This window comes from Macaca fascicularis, chromosome 11 (assembly GCF_037993035.2).
Source record: "Macaca fascicularis isolate 582-1 chromosome 11, T2T-MFA8v1.1".
Taxonomy (NCBI): Eukaryota; Metazoa; Chordata; class Mammalia; order Primates; family Cercopithecidae; genus Macaca; species Macaca fascicularis.
In genome coordinates this window covers 69,742,183-69,768,060 of record NC_088385.1, presented here as the reverse complement: position 1 = coordinate 69,768,060, position 25,878 = coordinate 69,742,183, and the positions used below count along the sequence as shown (strand labels likewise).

General features: G+C 40.4%; 1 protein-coding gene and 1 long non-coding RNA gene across 5 annotated transcripts in view; one reads left to right on the top strand and one right to left on the bottom strand.

Annotated features, from left to right (window-relative positions):
* PPM1H (protein phosphatase, Mg2+/Mn2+ dependent 1H) overlaps nucleotides 1-25,878 on the top strand; it is a 289,566-nt gene that overhangs the window by 96,485 nt on the left and 167,203 nt on the right. For both annotated transcript variants that reach the window (XM_005571430.4, XM_074007331.1), the window contains exon 2: nucleotides 5,973-6,138. In XM_005571430.4, the coding sequence (XP_005571487.1) occupies nucleotides 5,973-6,138 (166 nt within the window). The remainder of the gene's footprint in view (nucleotides 1-5,972; nucleotides 6,139-25,878) is intronic.
* The window catches only part of LOC102135540 (uncharacterized), a 29,277-nt gene that overhangs the window by 2,914 nt on the left and 485 nt on the right, over nucleotides 1-25,878 (bottom strand). Inside the window, exons 2-5 of one of the 3 annotated variants that reach the window (XR_010579476.1) lie at nucleotides 18,561-18,685; nucleotides 5,909-6,226; nucleotides 5,028-5,225; nucleotides 2,393-2,505 (exon numbers count right to left, since the gene is read on the bottom strand). This is a non-coding gene — a long non-coding RNA (uncharacterized lncRNA). Of the gene's footprint in view, nucleotides 1-2,392; nucleotides 2,506-5,027; nucleotides 5,389-5,908; nucleotides 6,227-18,560; nucleotides 18,686-25,878 lie in introns of all 3 variants that reach the window. The other 2 variants (XR_010579475.2, XR_001483461.4) reach the window with 2 other exon arrangements.

The window sequence follows — 25,878 nt, the reverse complement described above, 5'->3', positions numbered from 1 at the left end:
ACAGCTAAGGAAGTGAGATTTGCAAAAGTTAAGTAACTTGACCAAACTACTCTGCCAGTCACTAGCTGTAACTTCGTTTAAAAAGGGAGTAACAGTGGCAGATACCTTATAGAGTTGACAAGAGGATGAAATGAGCTAATTACTTTCTACAAAATACTAACAGCGGTCTCTGGCTCATACATAGTTCTCAACAAATATGAGATACTGTTATCCACATCTAGGAAGTAGCAGAGTTGATTTCTGTCGGATTCATTCATTCAGTAAACATGTGTTGGGTACCTGCTTTGTGCTGTATTCTAGGGAGATAGTTTTTGTTAAGAACCACCATGACTTATTACCTCCAGTTTAATTTCCAGAAAAATACTTTCCCTCTTTGTAAACTGGAAAATAATGTGACCGAAGGTATGATGATTCATGGTCCACCAGCATTTTTTTAAAGCCTTCAAAATGAGCATCATGGGCAAGTATTGTTTAGGCCAACAATGTAGATAGTATAGTCGTCTTTCCTGTTGACCTCAAGGTGGCACAGACTTTGTGCCGGAGCACACAGCAAGGGAGTGGTGCCCCGGTCCGCCTGCTTGCCTTTAAGGAAACTGTTGAATCTGTTAACAGCATGGTGCTCCTCAGCTTGAGAAACAAAGTTTTTCTCAATTACTTTTTATAAAATTAAAGATTTTGTTTACATTTAGTAAACAAAGCATTTACCTTTGAAGTGCAAAATAAAATATTTAAGTTGATACTGGTCAAACTTGTTAGAGCCAAATGAGATTGAGAAGAATTAGGCCTTTCTACTAAAGCTGTGTGAAGTAGGAAAGTTGAACTAATATAAAATAGGGAATAAGAGTCGTGGGGTTTTGTTTGTTTGTTTTTTGTTTTTTTGAACAACAAAAAAACAGGGACTTTAAATTGATATTTAAAATTTAATATTTGGTATCTCATTGTGGTTTTGATTTGCATTTCTCTGATGGCCAGTGATGATGAGCATTTTTTCATGTGTCTGTTGGCTGTATGAATGTCTTTTGAGAAATGTCTGTTCATATCCTTTGCCCACTTTTTGATGGGGTTGTTTGTTTTTTTCTTGTAAATTTGTTGGAGTTCTTTGTAGGTTCTGGATATTAGCCCTTTGTCAGATGAGTAGATGGCAAAAATTTTCTCCCATTCTGTAGGTTGCCTGTTCACTCTGATGGTAGTTTCTTTTGCTGTACAGAAGCTCTTTAGTTTAATGAGATCCCATTTGTCAATTTTGGCTTTTGCTGCCGTTGCTTTTGGTGTTTTAGACATGAAGTCTTTGCCCATGCCTATGTCCTGAATGGTACTACCTAGGTTTTCCTCTAGGGTTTTTATGGTATTAGGTCTAACATTTAAGTCTCTAATCCATCTTGAATTAATTTTCGTATAAGGAGTAAGGAAAGGATCCAGTTTCAGCTTTCTACTTATGGCTAGCCAATTTTCCCAGCACCATTTATTAAATAGGGAATCCTTTCCCCATTTCTTGTTTCTCTCAGGTTTGTCAAAGATCAGATGGCTGTAGATGTGTGGTATTATTTCTGAGGACTCTGTTCTGTTCCATTGGTCTATATCTCTGTTTTGGTACCAGTACCATGCTGTTTTGGTTACTGTAGCCTTGTAGTATAGTTTGAAGTCAGGTAGCGTGATGCCTCCAAACAACCCCATCAAAAAGTGGGCAAAGGATATGAACAGACATTTCTCAAAAGAAGACATTCATACAGCCAACAGACACATGAAAAAATGCTCATCATCACTGGCCATCAGAGAAATGCAAATCAAAACCACAATGAGATACCATCTCACACCAGTTAGAATGGCGATCATTAAAAAGTCAGGAAACAACAGGTGCTGGAGAGGATGTGGAGAAATAGGAACACTTTTACACTGTTGGTGGGATTGTAAACTAGTTCAACCATTATGGAAAACAGTATGGCGATTCCTCAAGGATCTAGAACTAGATGTACCATATGACCCAGCCATCCCATTACTGGGGATATACCCAAAGGATTATAAATCATGCTGCTATAAAGACACATGCACACGTATGTTTATTGCAGCACTATTCACAATAGCAAAGACTTGGAATCAACCCAAATGTCCATCAGTGACAGACTGGATTAAGAAAATGTGGCACATATACACCATGGAATACTAGGCAGCCATAAAAAAGGATGAGTTTGTGTCCTTTGTAGGGACATGGATGCAGCTGGAAACCATCATTCTCAGCAAACTATCACAAGAAAAGAAAACCAAACACCACATGTTCTCACTCATAGGTGGGAACTGAACAATGAGATCACTTGGACTCCGGAAGGGGGACATCACACACCGGGGCCTATCATGGGGAGGGGGGAGGGGGGAGGGATTGCATTGGGAGTTATACCTGATGTAAATGATGAGTTGATGGGTGCTGACGAGTTGATGGGTGCAGCACAGCAACATGGCACAAGTATACATATGTAACAAACCTGCACGTTATGCACATGTACCCTAGAACTTAAAGTATAATAATAGTAAATAAATAAATAAATAAATATAAATAAATTTAAAAAATAAAATTTAATATTTAAATTAGTATTTTATCATCTGAATGGTAATCAGGTTTCTGACAAAACAGGCTTACAGAGCTGGGACTGCCATCTTCCCATTAGATTGACATTTCTGACTGATACTTCACTAGTGCTATTCATAAGCTACGTTCAACATGAAATGGCAAAGTAAGGGCACCAGTAATTGTTCTTTCACAGTTCTCTGGGTTTGAGTCATTGCAGGACAGACCTCTGAACCAAGCACCAACAAGAATAGATGCACAATAGGAAAACAAAACCCGAGAGCTGATGCAGAAAGCTCTCAGAACTCAAAAGTGTGTTCACATTTAGCTGTGTGACCTTGCGCCATTCACAGTCTTCCAGGTCACTGATTTCTCATATGCATGCAATGAAGTTTCTAAGACCTTTTGCTGAAGTTAGGTCAACTTTGGAGTTTAGTAACCACTGAGAGAAAGATGAGAGACGAAGCACGTTAAGAGGACAGGAATTCGTGATTTATGTAATTATAGTAGCTTTGTTGTCTGCTGGAAACGGCAGTGGTGGATGAGTCAGCCTGGCATGTAGCTATTGGAGATCAGCAATGCTTTTTTGGTTCAAAAAACAGAACCAAAAGGAAAAAACACCTTTCTACAGCCCAAGATTAGGTGCCAGTGGTCAGAGTGATGCCAAGTTCTGGAAATAGCAGCCAGGATCTTATATGGACGACAGTATGGAGGGATGGTTGTCATGAACAAGTTTTCCCAGCTGAACCTCCACTTGAGCTTTCCCCAGGGAAGGTGCTCATTTGGGACACCATGGTGGTATAACGTCACCCAGTAAACAATCCACCCCAAACATGCATGTTGCTTGGGAAGTCACCACCAGTGACTGAGAGAAGGCAGGTGGTATTTCGGACCTCCTTCCTCTGCCTGGTTTGGTTCTCTGAGGAGAGATGTAAAAGGGATGTTCCAGATGAATGTATGTTCTGTACTATGAGCTTCAGCAGCAGGCCCCCTAGTGACTTAGCCTGGATAGCATTAGCTTCTCTAGGGACAGGCAGATCTGAGCCACCTGTTCTTTCCTCTTTCCTCGGCCTTTTTCCCAGACTCCTCCAATAGCCAGAGATGCTGGGAAAGAATTCCCCTTCCTCTCAGCCCTGGACCAGACCTTGCCTGATTTGTTTACTCTATGCTTCCCCACAGTCCAGCTCAGCCCATCACAGACTGATGTCCCCAGGGCACAATAGGAAGAGGTTGGGTTAGGGGTCAAGATAGGCTCATTCTGAACACCATCTGTGCCACTTCCTGGCTGTGGGGCTTGGGTTAAGTTACTTAGCTCAGGCAGTAAAGGTAGAATTAATCACCATCACACAGGTAGCCTCATTGTGTCCTTAAATATTTACATTTTATTCTTAAGCCATATGAAAATGTCTTTCCTTAGAGGAGAGACAGTGAAGGTGGGGCAAGAAAATAGACATTGAATCCTCCCTTTCCCCACTGCTCAACCCGTGAGAGTGTATGATAAGCACCCGAGTCCAATTTGACCTCAGATCAGCAAGGATTCCCACCTCCTTACACAAGCCCCAGGACAATTGTCAAACTTTGTAAGCAACAGTCTACTTAAAGACAAATCTCGGGAAATACTGTAATATGTGAAATGAGTAAACATAGGCTTTTGTTTATAAAAATATTATTAAGTTGAAATTCATAGTAAACCTGATAGGACCAGTGAAGCAATTTTGATTAATACAGAAATTTGCAATTGAGGAAATAGATGACCGATAAGATCTTTTTGTTAGAACTTTCGGATGAGTAATTGCAAATAGTAATTAAAAAAAATAATTCTCCTTCCAATCAATGATATGGTCAATTGAAAAGATAGATGGCTTAATATGCTCTAGCCGCCCAGAAAATGTCAACTTGCATTTATTTGATCACATGTACAGATGGGAATGAACTTTTAAATTATTGCATTTTTAAAAAATTTGTATACATTTTAAAAACAAAGAAAATGTTAAAATGTCTGAAACACCTCCATAGAGTTCCAGAGTTTGGCAGAAGCGTGCTTGAAACACGCTCGCTTAGATCTTGTGGCACTCAAATCTCAATTTGCTTTCCATTTCCTGTTTGGTTGTGGCATGTGTGTGTTAGCTTATGGAAATCGATACCGTTTTTAAAAGCTATTTGATGTAAGAACTGTTGAAATTTGAATAAGGTCAGGAGTCTGGGAGAGAGTATTTTATCAATGTCATTTTCTCAGTTTTGATATTGCACTGTTTTATATAAGATGTTACCGTTTGGGGAATTTGTCAAAAGATACATGGGACTCTACATTTTTGCAATTTACTCTGAGCCTATAATTATTGTAGAATTAAAAGGTTTTTAAAAAGTCATTTGAAAATAATGATTTTAACTGTTAGGAGGCTGTGCAACTCAATTAATAGAGCAGTGTACACACCACACTTATAGAGTGAATTTTTATTTAGCTTACCTTAAAAAGAAGAAACAAACACCTTTTCTTTCCTTGCTACTGAGTTCCATAAACTCCACACGCACTCTGTCAGGACTGTGACACTGTTGAAGCTTGTGGCAGATCAAGGAGCAGTCTTTAAGGAAATCTGTTGTAGCTGCTGCTTAATTACTTAAGAAGAAAGCGGTGCGGAAACCCAAGAATTGAGTCTATAGTCACCTGATAGAGAAAAAGGTGCATGAATGATGCAGCATGTTTTCCTGAAGCGTTTCTATGCTTAAAACATTTAGTAATTCGAGCAAAGCAGTGTCAACGTGTCTTATTACTATGTGTGTTGGTGTCCAAATCAGAGTGCCTGTAGCCCAGTGTGATGAGTATTATTCTACATGAAAAAAGACAAAGAGTTAAAAATAGTTTTAAAAGAGTAAACCTTTGATTCCTTTGCTTGCCTTTGTGTAAAACAAAAATGGGTATGGCAGTAGTGAAATATGGTTCTCTGTTCTCTTGGATTTTTACGACATGCTGTAAATTACTGCCATGTACCTTGATAAGATTGATGGTGGTTTTGCTGTTTATCTCCTGGAGAAGTGAAACAGAATTCCCTGAGCCAGATTATCTGTCTTCATTGTAATTGCCAAAACATTTGGGCTCCTTACCCTGAAAGAGTGATTGCCTCATGTGTTTTGACTAAAATGGATTAGTGTAGTTGATCACATCTATCAGACACCTGCCGGTGAACAGGTCTCAAAACAACTTCTTTAGTAAATATTTTAATGAGTGCTAACATAATGCCATTTAAAATTTTTCATTTCTTTGGGAACATAAAATACTAAGACCATAATGTTCTTTGCATTAAGCAGGGCTGTAGTTCTGGGCCAGTTGTAGAGACTGTCTTGGCTTACCCTTCACAAGGGACTGTGCCCTCAGCTTTATCTGTCTGACCAGCTTTTCCGGCTTCTTCTCCAGGGTTATCAATGCCGGGAAGAGCACACACAATGAAGACCAAGCCAGCTGTGAGGTGCTCACTGTGAAGAAGAAGGCAGGGGCTATGACCTCAACCCCAAACAGGAACTCATCCAAGAGACGGTCCTCCCTTCCCAATGGGGAAGGGCTGCAGCTGAAGGAGAACTCGGTAAGCCCCTTCTTGATCCTTGATTTTCAGGTGAGAGGAATGGCACACACTTTGGTCCCGATGGAAGACATTAGGACTTCACCTAAGTCTGGAATGCAAGTGAGAAAGCAGTGTCCCCAGAGTTAGTGGGGTGGTGGGCCTGTGGTCACGGTATCACACATACCAAGCTGAAGGCGACACATGTATGACCAGCTTGTGGTTAGGTTTTTAACACAAAGTAAATGAAACACCCACACCATATGTATCTAGCTCTTGTTGTAATAATTTATATATATAATTTGTATATACATATATATTATGTAATAAATGTATATATATAATTTATATATATAATTTGTATATACAATTTATATATATAATTTGTATATACAATTTATATATAATTTGTATATACAATTTATATATAATTATATAATTATATTATAAATATATAATTTATATATAAATTTATGTATTAATATAACATATATAATTTATATATAAATTTATATATTGATATAATATATGTAATTTATATATAAATTTATATGTAAATATAATGTTTGATGGTTTCAGAGGAGCCACTTCTAGGTCTTTGTAAGGAAATAGTCCGAAAGCCTCTCATGAGAGATGGAAGTAACTCTGGCTGTTGCTTCGAGCCCTGCCATGACTGTGCCCCTTTCTCCTCCTTGCTTGCCCATGATAGTTGTCCATTTGCAGCCCGTGGCTGATGTTCTTCCAAATAAATATCTATTTCAATTGACCCAAAACTCTTGCAGCCCTTGGGGTGGCCTTGCAGACTGAACAATGTTGAAAAACCACAAAATATTTCTCCTGTCTCCAGTTTCTGGAGAATAAAGCAGACATATCCTCAGAAAGCTCTGAAGAAGCTCTCAGCAAAGGACGGGGAGTCATCGACACTCTGTCAGCAGATGATGTGCTTTATAGAGAGATGTTTCCTGGGAAAATCAGGAGACACAGAATGGACTGACCTAAACATAACTATTCATTCTGATTGTCTTGAGGATATTTTTCTGTAAAAATTTTCATAGGATTTTAAAAGATCTAGGAATCTTTTCTTAGTTTTAGAAATAGTATCTCATTGCAGCTGGGCGTGGTGGCTCACGCCTGTAATCCCAGTACTGTGGGAGGCCGAGGCAGGCGGATCATGAGGTCAGGAGATTGAGACCACCCTGGCTAACACGGTGAAACCCCTTCTCTACTAAAACTACAAAAAATTAGCCAGGTGTGGTGGCGGGCGCCTGTAGTCCCAGCTACTCTGGAGGCTGAGGCGGAAGAATGGCGTGAACCCAGGAGGCGGAGCTTGCAGTGAGCCAATATCGGGCCACTGCACTCCAGCCTGGGCGACAGAGGGAGACTTTGTCTCAAAAAAAAAAAAAAAGTAATAGTGTCTCATTACATCTATGCTTAGGGAATAATAAGTATTGATTTATTTTGTTAGTACTAGTTTAATTTAAAGTTGATTTATGGGGATTTATCAACTGTACATATTTTCTAGGTTGAAGGAAGGTCTTTTCCAAACCAGAGCTGAAGAGCCAGATGGGCAGTATAGAATGGTGATGGTTAAGTGCACAGGCCCTGGAGTGAGGTGACTGTGCAGTCTACCACTTTAGCTACTTAATTTTGGGATGGTTATTCTTTGAGCCTCAGTTTTGTCTACGCTAAAAAGGAGTAACAGGCCGGGCGCGGTGGCTCACGCCTGTAATCCCAGCACTTTGGGAGAACAAGGTGGGCAGATCACGAGGTCAGGAGATCGAGACCATCCTGGCTAACACGGTGAAACCCCGTCTCTACTAAAAATACAAAAAACTAGCCGGGCGTGTTGGCGGGCGCCTGTAGTCCCAGCTACTCAGGAGGCTGAGGTGGGAGAATGGCGTGAACCCGGAAGGTGGAGCTTGCAGTGAGGCGAGATCGCACCACTGCACTCCACCCTGGGCAACAGAGCGAGACTCTGTCTCAAAAAAATTAAATAAATACATAAAATAAAAAGGAATAATAGCAGTAACTACCAAATGGTAGAAGGAGGCTGATTGGAAATGTGAACTGCAGTAGTCCATGAAAAATGTTGAGCAAGTGTCTTAATGTCTTAATAAATCTGTAATAAGCGTCAGTGATTATCCTGAGGTCAGTCCCACTTCGGTTATTCTCTGTGACTGAACTTTCTATGTTTCTTCACTTGTGAATTGGAGATTACATAATTCTTTTCATATCTGCTTGACAGGATTGTTTTGAGGATTGTTATTATGGGAAAGGGCTCGGAAAGTGTAAGGAAGGTATTCATGATCATTCAATATGGGCACCAGTGACTTAGTGTTGCTCTTTCTGCTGATATTTTCCCCCTGTCCCTGGGACATAAAGTGATCTCTATAAAAATCAGTCAGTGTTGACGTTTGGCCCAAGGCCAGTTGGTGATAGTATTTTTCCTTTTTACTAAGTTCCTTCTAGAAATGGAGCCGGGGTGACTTTTTAACTTCTTGTCCTTAAGAACAGTGAAACCAGTGCATAAGCACTCTAGGATGGAGCTGTAACCCTCCCCTGTGGTGGTTCCCAATCTTTGTGGGGTCCATCCTCCAAGAGCAAGGGGCCAGCAGAGTGGAGACACCCTGGTGCTCCATTTCCGGCTCCGACCGTGGCCCCCTTCACTTCTATCTGCTTTACCTATTAGGCTTCTTACTGAGTTTAAGACAAGTTGAGCTGCTTTTTCTTTTTTAAAATTGTTAAATTTTTAATTGGTAAAATGTACATAACATAAAATTTACCAATTTTAGGCATATAGTTCAGTGGCATTATGTATATTCACATGTTTGTACATCCATCACCATCATCATCTCCAGAACTTTTTCAGGTTCTCAAACTGAAACTCAGTATTCATTAAACACTTAACTCTCCATTCTTTCCTCCCTTGGTGCCCACCAGTCTATTTCCTGTCTTTGTGAGTTGACCACTGCAGGTACCTCACATAAGTAGAATCATACAACATTTGTCCTTTTGTACCTGGCTTATTTCACTTAGCATAATGTTCTCAAGGTTTTACCCATGTTGTAATGTGAACCAGAATTTTTTACCTTTCAGCTATTCTGAATAATGCTGTCATGAACATAGGTGAACAAATATCTCTTTGAGTCCCTGCTTTCAATTCTTTTGGCTGTATATCTAGATGAGGATTTGATGAATCATGTGATAATTCTGTTTAATTTTTTGAGGGACTACCACAGTTTTTCACGGTGGCTGCTCCATTTTACATTCCTACCAACAATGGAGAAGGGTTCCTATTTCTCCATGTGTTCACCAGCACTTGTTTTCTGTTTTTTTTTTTTTTTTAATTGTAATCATTCTAATGGGTGTGAGGTGGTATTTCACTGCAGTTTTGGTTTGCATTTCCCTGATGATTAGTGATGTTGAGCATTTTTTCATTGTGTATTGGCCTTTGTATACGTTCTTCAGAGAAATGTCTATTCAAGTCCTTTGCCCATTTTAAAAATTGGGTTGTCTGTTTTGTTGTTACTTTTGTTTTGCTTTTTAAAAACTTGAAAACCATTACCTAGTGTGGAAGATAAATCACTGAGCAACTGCTGTGTACTGAGAACTGGATGCTGGAGATTTGGCAGGGAATGAAATAGACAAAATCCCTACTTAGAGGGAGCTTCCATTCGTAGCGGGAGACAAAATATAGTGTGTCAGATGATAGACACTATGAAGATACAAAACGAAGTGGGGAACACAGAAAATAGGAAGTCTGAGGGGGCTGGGGTAAAGAAGGCATCACTGAGAAGGTGACATTTGGGCAAAGATCTGAAATTGCAGCTATTTGAAGGAAGAGCATTTATCATTCTGGACAATTGAAAGACCCCAAGGCGGGAGCCGGCCCTATGTTCTCAAGGTTTAGGAAGGAGGTCTGTGTGGCTGGAGCAGAAATATTGTAAAGCCTGGATTTCAGGAAATGTTGTCAGAAAAGTCATAGGAGTGGAGTGAGCCAGTCGGGAAGGACATTGAAGGTCACTGTCAAGACTTTGGCTTCCACTTCTGTAATTTACTAGCAGAGGACCCTGGACACACTAGTTGAAAGTGGCCAGTGATTTTTCCCATCTAGAAGACATCCCCTTAGTGGTAAAACTCAAATATGGTAGCACTTAGGAAAGGATGGTGAGCATACAGGGCTTACGGCAAGAAAACATCTGCAGAGACAAAGCGGATTGTACCCACCCTTCTTGTTCCTTCACCCAGTGAACATATTGAACCCTGAGTCTGCATGCTGAGATTTGGGATAAGGAGACAAAACACAACATAGTTCCCATCTTCCTAGTGCTAAGTCAAGTGGGGAGAGTCATTGGCAGTGGTACTACAATGGAGTGAGTTTTCAGAGACAGACGAAAAGCCCAGGTTGTAGGAAAATCTGACTCAGATTGGTCATGATGATTTGGGGAACAACCAAGGAGAAGGGGATGGGTAAGGTTAGGAAACTCTTCTTTGAGAAAGTGACATTTGACCTGGGATCTTGGAAAGTGAATAGGAGTGAAGCAAACAAACAAGAGAAACGGGGGTTTCTTGTAGAAGGAACATGTATAGGCAAAGACAGATTGGCATGAGAGCACATGACGTATGTCTTCCAGTGTTTTGGAAAATATGTGGTCTCTTGGAGGGTTGGCAAGACAGGAAGAGTAAGCGGGCATCACAAGGGTCATCATATACCATAATAAGCTGGGATTTTTACCAAATTATTTTGGACAAGGGCAAGATGACTCAAGACAGTGATGGCAGTGGGAAGGCTGACTTGGGAAGGCCAGGAGTCCAAACCTAGAGGCTGGGAGGCTAGTTAGGAGGCTCATGCAGAAATATGGGTGAGAGATGATAACAGCTTAAAATAAGGCACTGATCAGTGCAAGGGACAGGCTCAGAAGAGATTAAGTGAAATATACAGTTGAGGTGATCAGATGACCAACTGCCTGGAACAGGGGGAAGATGAAGATACCAGGCTTAGCCACTAGGTGCTGGTCATTGAAAAGTGGACCATTGGATGGTAAGGGGATGGGCAGAGATGATGACCTGAGTTTTGAGTGTACTGATTCTGATTCTACCTTTCCAGGTGAAAATGCTCTGTAGGAAATTAGAAATAAGGGTTTGGAGCTCATGCACAAGCCTAGGGAGGCTTAGATTTAAGGAGTTACAAGATTGAAAATTATAGTTGAAGCCATAGAAGTGGCTTAGGTGACACAGAAGGTATAAAAGTGTGTAATAGAAACATGATCACAGTGGGGTTCTAGAAGCTCCAAGAAGAGAGGGGTACTATGAAGAGGGAAGGTATCTATGGCGTGGGCCACACAGTGATAAGAAAGATAAGGATGGGAAAAGTGGACATATAATGTTATAAGCAAAAAATGGAACAACAGGATAAATAATATCTGCAAACAGAGTTGACAGGCATGAAGGCTGGCAAACTGAAGAGGCATGGAGTCCCTCTGGAATACATATGGTTTATTTCTCCCTCCTTTCTTGACCTCTTTTGTCCCCTGTAAATTTAGTAAAGTCAAAATATATGTTTTCAAAAGACTTATTTCATGTATAATATACCTCACCTTCCTTGGAGATTAAAGAAAACCTAAAATTTTTAATAAAGTAACATGAAATTTACCATGGAAAACATTATTATAGGGATTTCTTATTTGTTAGAAACAACAGTGATGTACAGAGGATTTCAATAGAAGTGTGACTTTATATTTGATGACCTTTATTATATTGAGTGGCCATATGGTAGCTGGGTAGCAACGAGATGACCTTTTCTTTTTTTGAGATGAAGTCTCACTCTGTCGCCCAGGCTGGAGTGCGATGGCATAATCCCAGCTCACTGCAACCTTTGCCTCCCAGGTTCAAGCTCTTCTCTTGCCTTAGCCTCCTGAGTAGCTGGGATTACAGGCAAGCACCACCATGCCCAGCTAATTTTTGTATTTTTAGTAGAGACGGGGTTTCGCTATGTTGGCCAGGCTGGTCTTGAACTTCTGACCTCAGGTGATCTGCTCACCTCAGGCTCCTGAAGTGTTGGGAGTACAGACGTGAGCTACTGCACCCAGTGAGATGGCCTTTTCTACTACAGATTATTATGAATTGGTGTAAAGATTTTAAGGCAACCCTTAGCCATCCCAAATGCCAATTCATAAAGAATTATTTTATCCTGTTATACACATAATCTTTCAGCCTCCCATTTTAAAGCAAATCTTAAAAACTTTTTTTTTTTTTTTTTTTTTGGTAGAGAAAATAATGTAACTGTTTTCTGCCTCTCTTGGCTTCCATGAGGCATTGACTGAAGGAATGTCATTTCCTGTGTTTGAGCTCCCTTTTTTTTTTTTTTTTTTTTTGATTGTAATGTAATTGGTGGTAATTTGGTATTTTATTTTATTTTTTTTTTTAATTATACTTTAAGTTCTAGGGTACATGTGCACAACGTGCAGGTTTGTTACATAGGTATACATGTGCCATGTTGGTGTGCTGCACCCATTAACTCATCATTTTCATTAGGTATTTCTCCTAATGCTATCCCTCTCCCTCCCCCCACCCCATGACAGGCCCCGATGTATGATGTTCCCCACCCTCTGTCCAAGTGTTCTCATTGTTCAATTCCCACCTATGAGTGAGAACATGTGGTATTTGGTTTTCTAGCCTTGTGATAGTTTGCTGAGAATGATAGTTTCCAGCTTCATCCTTGTCCCTACAAAGGACATGAACTCATCCTTTTTTATGGCTGCATAGTATTCCATGGTGCATATGTGCCACATTTTCTTAATCCAGTCTATCGCTGATGGACATTCAGGTTGGTTCCAAGTTTTTGCTATTGTGAATAGTGCCACAATAAACATACGTGTGCATGTGTCTTTATAGCAGCATAATTTATAATCCTTTGGGTATATACCCAGTAATGGGATGGGTGGCTCAAATGGTATTTCTAGTTCTAGATCCTTGAGGAATCACCACACTCTCTTCCACAATGGTTGAACTAGTTTACACTCCCACCAACAGTGTAAAAGTGTTCCTATTTCTCCACATCCTCTCCAGCACCTGTTGTTTCCTGACTTTTTAATCGCCACTCTTAACTGGTGTGAGATGGTATCTCATTGTGGTTTTGATTTGCATTTCTCTGATGATCAGTGATGATGAGCATTTTTTTCATGTGTGTGTTGGCTGCATAAATGTCTTCTTTTAAGAAGTGTCTGTTCATATCTTTTGCCCACTTTTTGATTTTTTTTTGTTTTCTTGTCAATTTGCTTCTTTGTAGATTCTGGATATTAGCCCTTTGTCAGATGGGTAGACTGCAAAAATGTTCTCCCATTCTGTTGGTTGCCTTTTCACTCTGATGGTAGTTTCTTTTGCTGTGCAGAAGCTCTTCAGTTTAATTAGATCCCATTTGTCTATTTTGGCTTTTGTTGCCATTGCTTTTGGTGTTTTAGTCATGAAGTCCTTGCCCATGCCTATGTCCTGAATGGTATTGCCTAGGTTTTCTTCTAGGCTTTTTATGATTTTAGGTCTAACATTTAAGTCTTTAATCCATCTTGAATTAATTTTTGTATAAGGTGTACAGAAGGGATCCAGTTTCAGCTTTCTACATATGGCTAGCCAGTTTTCCCAGCACCATTTATTACATAGAGAATCCTTTCCCCATGTCTTGTTTTTGTCAGGTTTGTCAAAGATCAGATGGTTGTAGGTGTGTGGTGTTATTTCTGAGGCCTCTGTTCTGTTGCATTGGTCTCTCTCTCTCTTTTGGTACCAATACCATGCTGTTTTAGTTACTCTAGCCTTGTAGTGTAGTTTGAAGTCAGGTAGCATGATGCCTCCAGCTTTGTTCTTTTGGCTTAGGATTGTCTTGGCAATGTGGGCTCCTTTTTGGTTCCATATGAACTTTAAAGTAGTTTTTATCAGTTCTGTGAAGAAAGTCATTGGAAGCTTGATGGGGATGGCATTGAATCTATAAATTACTTTGGGTAGTATGGCCATTGTCACGATATTGATTCTTCCTATCCATGAGCATGGAATGTTCTTCCATTTGTGTCCTCTTTTATTTCATTGAGCAGTGGTTTGTAGTTCTCCTTGAAGAGGTCCTTCACATCCTTTGTAAGTTGGATTCCTAGGTATTTTATTCTCTTTGTAGCAATTGTGAATGGAAATTCACTCATGATTTAGCTCTCTGTCTGTTATTGGTATATAGGAATGCTTATGTTTTTTGCACATTGATTTTGTATCCTGAGACTTTGCTGAAGTTGCTTATCAGCTTAAGGAGATTTTGGGCTGAGATGGTGGGGTTTTCTAAATATACAATCATGTCATCTGCAAACAGGGACAATTTGACTTCCTCATTTCCTAATTGAATACACTTTATTTCTTTCTCTTGCCTGATTGCCCTCACCAGAACTTCCAACACTACGTTGAATAGGAGTGGTGAGAGAAGGCATGCCTGTCTTGTGCCAGTTTTCAAAGGGAATGCTTCCAGTTTTTGCTCATTCAGTATGATATTGATCGTGGGTTTGTCATAAATAGCTTTTATTATTTTGAGATACGTTCCATCAATACCTAGTTTATTGAGAGTTTTTAGCATGAAGAGTTGTTGGATTTTGTCAAAGGCATCTTTTGAGGTAATCTATTTTCCTCATCTGCATCTTTTGAGGTAATCATGTGGTTTTTGTCATTGGTTCTGTTTATGTGATGGATTACATTTATTGATTGCTTATGTTGAACCAGCCTTGCATCCCAGAGATGAAGCCGACTTGACCGTGATGGATAAGCTTTTTGATGAGCTGCTGGATTTGGTTTGCCAGTATTTTATTGAGGATTTTCCCATTGATGTTCATCAGGGATATTGGTCTAAAATGCTCTTTTTTTGTTGTGTCTCTGCCGGGCTTTGGTATCAGGATGATGCTGGCCTCATAGAATGAGTTAGGGAGGGTTCTCTCCTTTTCTATTGATTGGAAGTTTCAGAAGGAATGGTACTAGCTCCTTTTTGTACCTCTGGTAGAATTCAGCTGTGAATCCCTCTGGTCCTGGACTGTTTTTGGTTGGTAGGCTATTAATTATTTCCTCAATTTCAGAGCCTGTTATTGGTCTATTCAGAGAGTCAACTTCTTCCTGGTTTAGTCTTGGGAGGGTGTACGTGTCCAGGAATTTATCCATTTCTTCTAGATTTTCTAGTTTATTTGCGTAGAGGTGTTTATAATATTCTCTAATAGTAGTTTGTATTTCTATGGGATTGGTGGTGATATCCCGTTTATCATTTTTTATTACATCTACTTGATTCTTCTCTCTTTTCTTCTCTATTAGTCTTGCTAGCAGTCTAACAATTCTGTTGATCTTTTCAAAACACCAGCTCCTGAATTCATTGATTTTTTGAAGAGTTCTTTGTGTCTCTATCTCCTTCAGTTTTGTTCTGATCTTAGTTATTTCTTGCCTTCTGCTAGCTTTTGAATTTGTTTGCTCTTGCTTCTCTAGTTCTTTTAATTGTGATGTTAGGATGTCAATTTTAGATCTTTCCTGCTTTCTCTTGTGGGCATTTAGCGCTATAAATTTCCCTCTACACACCACTTTAAATGTGTCCTGGAGATTCTGGTATGTAGTGTCTTTGTTCTCATTGGTTTCAAAGAACATCTTTATTTCTGCCTTCATTTTGTTATTTACCCAATAGTCATTCAGGAGCAGGTTATTCAGTTTCCATGTAGTTGTGCGATTTTGAGTGAGTTTCTTAATCCTGAGTTCTAATTTGTTTGCACTGTGGTCTGAGAGACAGTTTGTTGTGATTTCTGTTCTTTTACATTTGCTGAGGAGTGCTTTACTTCCAACTATTTTGGAATAAGTGTGATGTGCTGAGAAGAACGTTATGGTCTGTTGATTTGGGGTGGAGAGTTCTGTAGATGTCTGTTAGGTCCGCTTAGTGCAGAGCTGAGTTTGAATCCTGGATATCCTTGTTAACCTTCTGTCTCATTGATCTAATATTGACAGTGGGGTGTTAAAGTCTCCCATTATTATTGTGTGGGAGTCTAAGTCTCTTTGTAGGTCCATAAGGACTTGCTTTATGAATCTGGGTGCTCCTGTATTGGGTGCATACATATTTAGGATAGTTAGCTCTTCTTGTTGAATTAATCCCTTTACCATTATGTAATGGCCTTCTTTGTCTCTCTTGATCTTTGTGGATTTAAAGTCTGTTTTATCAGAGACTAGGATTGCAACCCTGCTTTTTTTTTTTTTTCTTTGCATTTGCTTGGTAGATCTTCCTCCACCCCTTTATTTTGAGTCTATGTGTGTCTCTGCACATGAGATGGGTCTCCTGAATACAGCACACTGATGGGTCTTGACTCTATCCAATTTGCCAGTCTGTGTCTTTTAATTGGAGCATTTAGCCCATTCACATTCAAAGTTAATATTGTTATGTGTGAATTTGATCCTGTCATTATGATGTTAGCTGGTTATTTTGCCCATTAGTTGATGCAGTTTCTTCCTGGCATCAGTGGTCTTTACAATTTGGTATGTTTTTGCAGTGGCTGGTACCAGTTGTTCCTTTCCATGTTTAGTGCTTCCTTCAGGAGCTCTTGTAAGGCAGGCCTGGTGGTAACAAAATCTTTCAGCATTTGCTTGTCTGTAAAGGATTTTATTTCTCCTTCACTTATGAAGCTTAGTTTGTCTGGATATGAAATTCTGGGTTGAAAATTCTTTTATTTAAGAATGTTGAATATTGGCCTTCATTCTCTGCTGACTTGTAGGGTTTCTGCTGAGAGATCTGCTGTTGGTCTGATTGGCTTCCCTTTGTGGGTAACCTTTCTTTCTGGCTGCCCTTAACATTTTTTCCTTCATTTCAACCTTGGTGAATCTGACAATTATGTGTCTTGGGGTTGCTCTTCTCGAGGAGTATCTTTGTGGTGTTCTCTGTGTTTCCTGAATTTGAATGTTGGCCTGCCTTGCTAGGCTGGGGAACTTCTCCTGGATCTTACCCTGCAGAGTGTTTTCCAACTTGGTTCCATTCTCCCCATCACTTTCAGGTACACCAATCAAATGTAGATTTGGTCTTTTCACATAGTCTCATATTTCTTGGAGGCTTTGTTCATTTCTTTTTACTTTGTTTTCTCTAAACTTTGCTTCTCGCTTTATTTCATTAATTTGATCTTCAGTCACTGATACCCTTTCTTCCAGTTGATCGAATTGGCTACTGAAGCTTGTGCATGTGTCACGTAGTTCTTGTGCCATAGTTTTCAGCTCCATCAGGTCATTTAGGGTCTTCTCTACACTGTTTATTCTCGTTAGCCATTCATCTAATCTTTTCTCAAGGTTTTTAGCTTCTTTGCGATGGGTTCAAACATCCTCTTTTATCTCAGAGAAGTTTGTTATTACCAACCTTCTGAAGCCTACTTCTGTCAGCTTGTCAAAGTCATTCTCCATCCAACTTTGTTCCGTTGCTGGAGAGGAGCTGCGATCCTTTGAGGAGAAGCTCTGGTTTTTAGAATTTTCAGCTTTTCTGCTCTGGTTTCTGCCCATCTTTGTGGTTTTATCTACCTTTGGCCTTTGATGCTAGTGACCTACAGATGGGGTTTTGGTGTGGATGTCCTTTTTGTTGATGTTGATGCTATTCCTTTCTGTTTGTTAGTTTTCCTTCTAAGAGTCAGGTCTCTCAGCTGCAGGTCTGCTGGAGTTTCCTGGAGTTCCACTCCAGACCCTGTTTGCCTGGGTATCACCAGCGGAGGCTGCAGAACAGCAAATATTGCTGCCTGGTCCTTCCTCTGGAAGCTTAGTCCCAGAGGGGCACCCACCTGTATGAAGTGTCAGTCGGCCCCTACTGGGAGATGTCTCCCAGTTATGCTACATGGGGGTCAGGGACCCACTTGAGGAGGCAGTCTGTCCGTTCTCAGAGCTCAAACACTGTGCTGGGAGAACCACTGCTCTCTTCAGAGCTGTCAGACAGGGATGTTTAAGTCTGCAGAAGTTTCTGCTGCCTTTTGTTCAGCTATGCCCTGCCCCCAGAGGTGGGGTCTACAGAGGCAGCAGGCCTTGCAGAGCTGTGGTGGGCTCTGCCCAGTTTGAGCTTCCCCAGCTGCTTTGTTTACCTACTCAAGCCTCAGCAATGGTGGACGCCCCTCCCCCTGCTAGGCTGCTGCCTCACCAGTGGATCTCAGACTGCTGTGCTAGCAGTGAGCAAGACTCCGTGAGCGTGGGACCCCTGAGCCAGGCACAGGATATAATCTCCTGGTGTGCCATTTGTTAAGGCCATTGGAAAAGAGCGGTATTTGGGCAGAAGTGTCCTGATTTTCCAGGTACAGTCTGTCATGGCTTCCCTTAGCTAGGAAAGGGAATTCCCTGACCCCTTGCACTTCCCGGGTGAGGTAATGCCCTGCCCTGCTTCTGCTCGCCCTCTGTGGGCTGCACCCACTGTCCAACCAGTCCTAATGAGATGAAGCAGGTACCTCAGTTTGAAATGCAGAAATCACAGTCTTCTGCGTCGATCATGCTGGGAGCTGCAGACTGGAGCTGTTTCCGTTAGGCCATCCAGGAACGGACTCGTGTTTGAGCTCTTGACAGTGGCACCTGACTTACAAGAAAAAAAATACAAATTAATTTCAGGTTCCATCTGGATCAGGAGCTAAAGAAGCAATGTCTGAAAGAAGTAAAACAACAACAACAACAAACAAAAGGCACTCAAATTTAAATGTTTTAAGGTGTTCTGCCCTGTAGTATTTTAGCCTGAAGAAATGCAAGCGAATGTGGTTGAATTTTTCTAGTCTCCATCTCCAACACTCTCTAATAGATCTAGGTTTTGTTTTGTTTTTGTTTTTTTTTAATTAAGAGTTTAGTGATATAACTTATAATACAGAAACAATAAGCATTTCTCCTTTGGGGTTAAGAAAGCAACGTTTTGGCTGGGCGCAGTGGATCACGCCTGTAATCCCAGCACTTTGGGAAGCCAAGGCGGGCGGATTGCCTGAGCTCAGGAGTTCGCGACTAGCCTGGGCAACACGGTGAAACCCCGTCTCTTCTGAAATACAGAAAATTAGCTGGGCTTGGCAGCATGCACCTGTATTCCCAGCTTCTTGGGAGGCTGAGGCAGGAGAATGGTGCGAACCCGGGAGGCGGAGCTTGCAGTGAGCCGAGATCACGCCACTGCACTCCAGCCTGGGTGGCAGAGCAAGACTCTGTCCCAAAAAAAATAAGAGAGCAACATTTTGAGATATTTGATGAAGCGGGTATGTAGTGTAGTAGAGAAGGATGTTCTCAGTGACAAATGAAGGTGGAACTTTTCTTGTGCCTGGATCATTTTGGGGTAGCTTAATGTGAAGAGTTGTAAGCCCACAGTCTGGCAGAGAGCAAATAGATACTCTGTGGCAATGTGCAAGCCTCTTAACATGCCTATACCTCTGGGTACTGATTTGGGAATATAGGATGGGTGGGCAGGAAAGAAGGATGTCTACAATTCTAGCACTTCCAAAAGACACTTTCATGACACTGTCTCTTAGGAAAGCTGCTGTAAGCTTGTTGAGGAGAACACCTTATTCCCAACGGCCGCCTGATTCCCACAGAAGGCTTTTAAATTAACCAGCTCAAGATTTGTGGACATGAATCACCATTGCTAGGTTTTCTTTCCTTTGACTTGGAAGGTTATAAAGAGTCTTTATTTATCACACTGATTGCCATCCTCAGGTGAAAACACAGCTTTTCCAAGAGATTTTGCTTTTTAGTTTCCAAATATTTAGTCATTCCAGGAATGAGATAAGAGGAGGACGGTACCAGGTGACTTCTCTGTGGAAGGAGAAAGAGATCACTGTGAACGGCTTGTCATAACCTAGCATTAAGATAAGAAGTGCATGTACTTACATAAGATGCGTAGGTGGGAAATATTTAGGGTATTGTGGCCATAACCAGGGCATTTTTTTGCCGACATCTGACTCCCTATTTGGAACAGATTGTTTTTGACTTGAGACTAGACTTCTGAACACATGCATTCTAAGTCTACTTCCTTAGGAGCACCCTTGTGTTGTTTAATTTAGCCAAAACACATCAAAGTGTGTGGTTTCAGTATCTGCTAGTTCAGTGTCTAATTACAATAACAGGAGAGGGCTGTGTCAGCATCTCAGCCAAGACCATCAGCAGGGGAGAGGAAAGCTGATTATCTTTCTCAGCAGAGGACGGGGCAGCACTGTGGGAACTCCAGGCAAATAGAATAAAAATGGGGCAGGGAGAGGCAAAAGGAACATGAGAAAGGGACTATTTCAACTTTCTGAACTGAGGTTTTGCCATTCTTTTTATCTGTTGTTGTAAGAAGTACTCTTTCACCCCCAAAACGTGACATGAAGATTGCTTCTGGTTCTACAACAGCGGCCCTTTGGAATGTTTGGCCCTCATCGGGCAGTTGGCTCCCTGCAAGGATGTCAGCTATAAAAATGTAATAGGAGCAGCCTTTTAGTCATCTCATTTTATTATGCTAACATTTTGTTCCTTGTTCTGCTCATATGAAGAAAATAAGAATTTTCTTTTCTTCTTAGATTTTTAAATTTTTTTTCTTTGAGGCAAGGTCTCGCTCTGTCGCCCAGGCTGTAGTGCAGTGGTGCGATCTTGGCTCACTGCAAGCTCCGCCTCCTGGGTTCATGCCATTCTCCTGCCTCAGCCTCCCGAGTAGCTGGGACTATAGGCGCCCACCACCACGCCTGGCTAAGTTTTTGTATTTTTAGTAGAGACGGGGTTTCACCGTGTTAGCCAGGATGGTCTGGATCTCCTGACCTTGTGATCCGCCCACCACGGCCTCCCAAAGTGCTGGGATTATAGGCATGAACCACTGCACCTGGCCAGTTTTGTTTGTTTGTTTGTTTTGTCAGTAATGCAGTGGTTTCTTTCAAAACTCTTTTAGTTCTAGGGACATAGAACTCTTGCCAGTGATTAAGATGGATTATTTTATACCTAGGAATTGAGGAGACTGATGTCAGCTGGAGTCCCTTTAAAGATCCCTTCTTGGTGGGTGTTGGATGACTCTGAAGACCAGGTTTGACCAAGATGTACATAGTAGCTGAGAACACAACATGGTTTTACTATAGTTTCCCACTGTGGCAAAATGTAAGGTGCAAGGAAAATAAATTATGTTGAGATGGAAATTTCTTCTTGCTTCACTTATAATCTGACTTCCCACAGCTTTAAGTGGGAAAAACATTGTCAGGGGCAATAAACTTTATTTTCTTCTTTCATTTCTTCTTAAAAATAAATAAATAAATAATACTCAGGACTCATGTACCAGACACTGATTTTAGTGCCTTGCCAGTATTAATTCATTTAACCTCATATAGGCTGAGTATCCCTTATCCAAAATGCCTGAAACCAGAAGTGTTTTGGATTTCAGATTTTTTCAGATTTTGGACTATTTACATATACATAATGAGATATCTTGGGAATGAGACCCAAGTTTAAACACAAAATTCATTCGTATTTTGTATGCACCTTATACACATAACCTGAAGGTAGTTTTCTTTTCCTTGGGGTTGCTAAATAAACGAGATGTAGTGTGCCTGTGCTTCTACCATGACTCACGGAGATCAGGTGTAGAATTCTCCACTTGTGATGTCATATCCGTGCTCAAAAGTTTTGGATTTCAGAGCATTTTCCAGACTTTTGGATTAGGAGTGCCCAAACTGTAATATGTGCCTAAATATGTATTATTATTGCTTTTTTTTGACTGATGAGGAAGCTGAGGCACGGAGCTAGAAAGTGTACATGTTGATTGAACCCAGGCAGTCTGGCCTCAGCATCTAGACTTACACCATGCTGCCTCTGTATCCATTAGCAGTTGAGACATAGAGCAGGAAAATCTCTTGGGGAAAGTCAGACATCAAGGAAGAATAACTCCTAATGTTGATATGTATAATTTCAATAAAATTTGATGCTAAATATTTTTTCATTTCCATTATGGTTTCTCTTTTGATATGGGAGTTAGTTAGCAGTGTCCCCTGTCAACTCAGAAACTGTAATAGCTCTTACTAAGGTGAAAAACAGAGCTAAAATGAAATGATCATCTTCTCTTCATAGTCCATTTTCTTGCTAAATTATAGAAAGACCATCATTTGCATAAACCATGGGAAGAAAAAAAAAGCCTTCTGATTGGATAAGCATGAATACCTGAGTTTGAATCCTGTCTCTGCCCCTTACTAGATGTGTTATCATGTGCAAGTCAGTTGGCTTCTCCATACCTCAATTTTCCCATCTGTAAATTGTTGATAATAGGTGCTATTTCATAGGCTTATTAGAGCAAAGTGAGTTAAAATATGAAAAGTGCTTAGAATAGTGCATGGGGTAAGTGCTCAATAAATATTATCTATTGTTGTTGTTTCTAATAGTGGATTGGCAACTGCACTTCAGTATTATTTCACAGTACTTACGTTTTTTCCATAAACTAATTTAGGGAGAAGTTGTTGATGTATAACTAATAGTTTAAGAATATTCCCAAGTTGATTCTAGAATAAGTCACAATGCAGTCTATCAAAAACTGTTACAAACTTTGTACTTTCTTTTATAAATTAATATTTTAAGACAGGTCTAAACTGCCATTTAAAAACAAAAGCCAAACTTACTAAACCTATCCTGCACCTTACTGTCTCATTATGTTGGAGGAATTCAGCCAAAGAAACCTGCATTTCATATTGTCATATTCTGAGAAGGAAGCAGCATATTCATTAAGGTATATGAAATTAAGGGACTTTTTTCCTCCACTGCAGAGCAGAGTATCTGAACAATTTAGTCAAAAAAAGAGGTATGGTAAAAAGTGAACTACACTGTAGGGTCATGGCTCCATGTGGACAGCAATAGAACATGGGCCCTAGGAAGGGCTTTCATGAAGTCACTCAAATGTTCTCTCATCTCTACCTCCTCATTGGCTTATTCTTCTCCCTTTCACTGTGGTACTGTGAGGATCAAATGAAAAACTGGACATTGAAAGCCCTGTGGATGGAATGCCTATAGCAGGTACTCTGGACTGTGCATTATCATCTTCACTGTGATTCCTGGAAAACTGGCCAGAAACTTTATGGAAATCAAACCATATAATCACATATATAGTGGGGAAACAGAAGAATATGGCAACTCTGTTTCCCCAAGGGGAAGTGATCAGTCCCTTTTCTTTGGCAGTGGGAGAGAAGGGTTGGAAAGTGCATTCTGTACTCATATAGGACATTTTGTAAAAATCAACCATGAGATGTCACTCAAAGTGGGATTTCTACATCTGTGATAGGCCTTTCGTACTGTTGATATGGCCCCTCCACCGGTTGTGTAAACACCTGAATAGTTAGGGTAGCAAAGGGAAGAATAATATTAAATAAGCCAAGGACTTGTGAATGTTACTAGGAGGATACCACTTTTTCCCTTCAGACAACTATTTCTAAATTAACAGTCTCCAAATCATAAGTTAAAAACAATTTTTTTGGCAGGGTGTGGTGACTCATGCCTGTAATTTCAAAGCGTTGGGAGATCAAGGCAGGAGGGTCGCTTGAAGCCAGGAGTTTGAGACCCAGCCTAGGCAACATAGCAAGACCCTCTCTACAAAAGATTTAAAAATTAGCCAGATGTGGTGGCACATGCCTGTAGTCCTAGCTTCTTGGGGCCAAGGCGGGAGGACAGCTTGAGGCCAGGAGTTCAAGACTAGCCTGGGCAAAATAGGGAGACCTCATCTCTACACAAATAAAAATAAAAAATAAATTAGCCTAGTGTGGTGGTGCACCCATCATCCTAGCTACTCAGGATGCTGAGGTGGGAGGATAGCTTGAAAACAGGAGATTGAGGCTACAGTGAACTATTATCATGCCACTAAACTCCAGCTTGGGTGACAGAGCAAGACCTTGTCTCTTAAAAAAAAGAAATGCACCCCAAAGTGTGTGTTCATTTATTGATCATTTATTGATATATAACCTACTACTGTATATCCATAAAGTATATAATTATTTTAAAATTATAAAGATACATTAAACATTTTTTAAATGTTTTAATAATTGAAGGGCAATAAAGGTAAAAAGGCAATGTTTTAAAATAACAGCGAACAGTGATACAGTGTTAATTGTATGCCAGGCATTGATTTAAGTGTTTTTCATACAGTAACTCATTTACTGTCTTGCTGAGAGCAAAGACTTCATGCTATCATTAACTAATATATCAAGGCAAAATTCATCATTAACAATAGCGAGTATAATTCCATATTTCAACTGTCCCCTTGAGGGTTTCAGAGTGTTTTGGCTAGATATGATGATGATGATTGTCAGATATGACTGGATTGTCATTCCTGGGAATATCAAGTGCCAGCTCTGACATGTTCTTGTTTGCTCATGTTTTCTATCTGTAGTTTCTTTGCAGACATTTTTTTAACCTGTTGTCTACTATGTGAGGAATAATTTTAGTTTAAAATTTAGTATTATAATCACCACTTAGGGGCACAGGTCCCCTGCAATGGGTTGCCATGTACCAAAACTAACAGGCATGGAAGAGCACCAGCATCCCATGCACGCGGAGGATTGACTTACCTGCCACGCGAGGGCGCCAGTGTCATCCCGAATGAAAACTAGGAAAGCATTTCTAACGTGTCTCTTACACGCCAACCGACTGTTTTTCAATTCCCCCTCACAGTCATGTGCTTCGTGTGGAGAGCACTAGTCTCAGGGGAAGAGGGATGAAGAGGTTTGCAAACCTCTAGAGCTCTGTGCAGTGAGTAAAGGAAGGCAAAACCGTGGTTTCCTTAAGCTGGAACAAATACCTCAAACCCCACTCTTTGACTTTGTGTATTTCCTCCCCTACATCTGGGTATTTCTGTTGGTCTCCACAGGAAACGTCTGAGGTTATGTATAGAACCTCTCCTTCTTAGCTGGCACTCCATAAGAGGGGGTGGGTACCTCACAACCACCCAGATGGCTAACGCTGGCTGTTTTAGTCTATGGATTCCCCGGAGTTCAGGTGCGTGTGATGTGGCTCTTGTTTGAGTAGGGCTAAAATTTAAGCTGGTCATTCTTGACATCCTTTGTTGGCCCTGCAATCAGTATACCTGAAGCTGAATGGACACCACCTGCTTGTTTCTGAAATGACTTCAGCTCCTTGTTTAATAGATAGATTTCTGTTTGGAACAATCTTATATTTGTTGAAAGGCCCAAGGAGTCTTTTCCAGTTAGAACTCATTAAGTTCTGGCATACTAGATTTTTTGAAAAATGGGAAAAGAAAAATAAAATCATTTAAAAGCAGTTTCCTTTGCAAGAAGAGAATGTAATAGTGAGCCTACTGTAGAGAAAGCCTAAAAGAGAAACAGAATTTTTAAGCTCTCAATTATTCACCTTCTGGAATCTTCCTTCATCAGGCTGCAGATGTATTCCTGAACAGAGGTAGGTAGGCATATGTGTGTTATAAATTGCGTGTAAGACTGATTCTTTGTAAATGAAATAATTTAGAGTGCAATTTTGAGGAAAACTGCCTCAAAGTTATTGTTTTGTGAGTCAGAAGTGATTTCTGCCAAATTGAATTATATGGTTAAGTCAGGAAGGGGCTTGATACTGTTTTTCTTCAAGTGGAGTACACGTTTAACTCATGTTTATCTGGAGCAAAAATAAGGTTAAACATTTGTTAAAATGAGTATGAGTAATTTTAAAGCGTATTATGTCAAGAGCTAGGTTACTCTAATTATGAAGGGTCTGATTTGCATCCTGTGCTGGTGCCCTATCAACATTTTCTGAAGTTTCCAGAAGAGTAATGCAGAGCCATTGCCGAAACATTTTAGC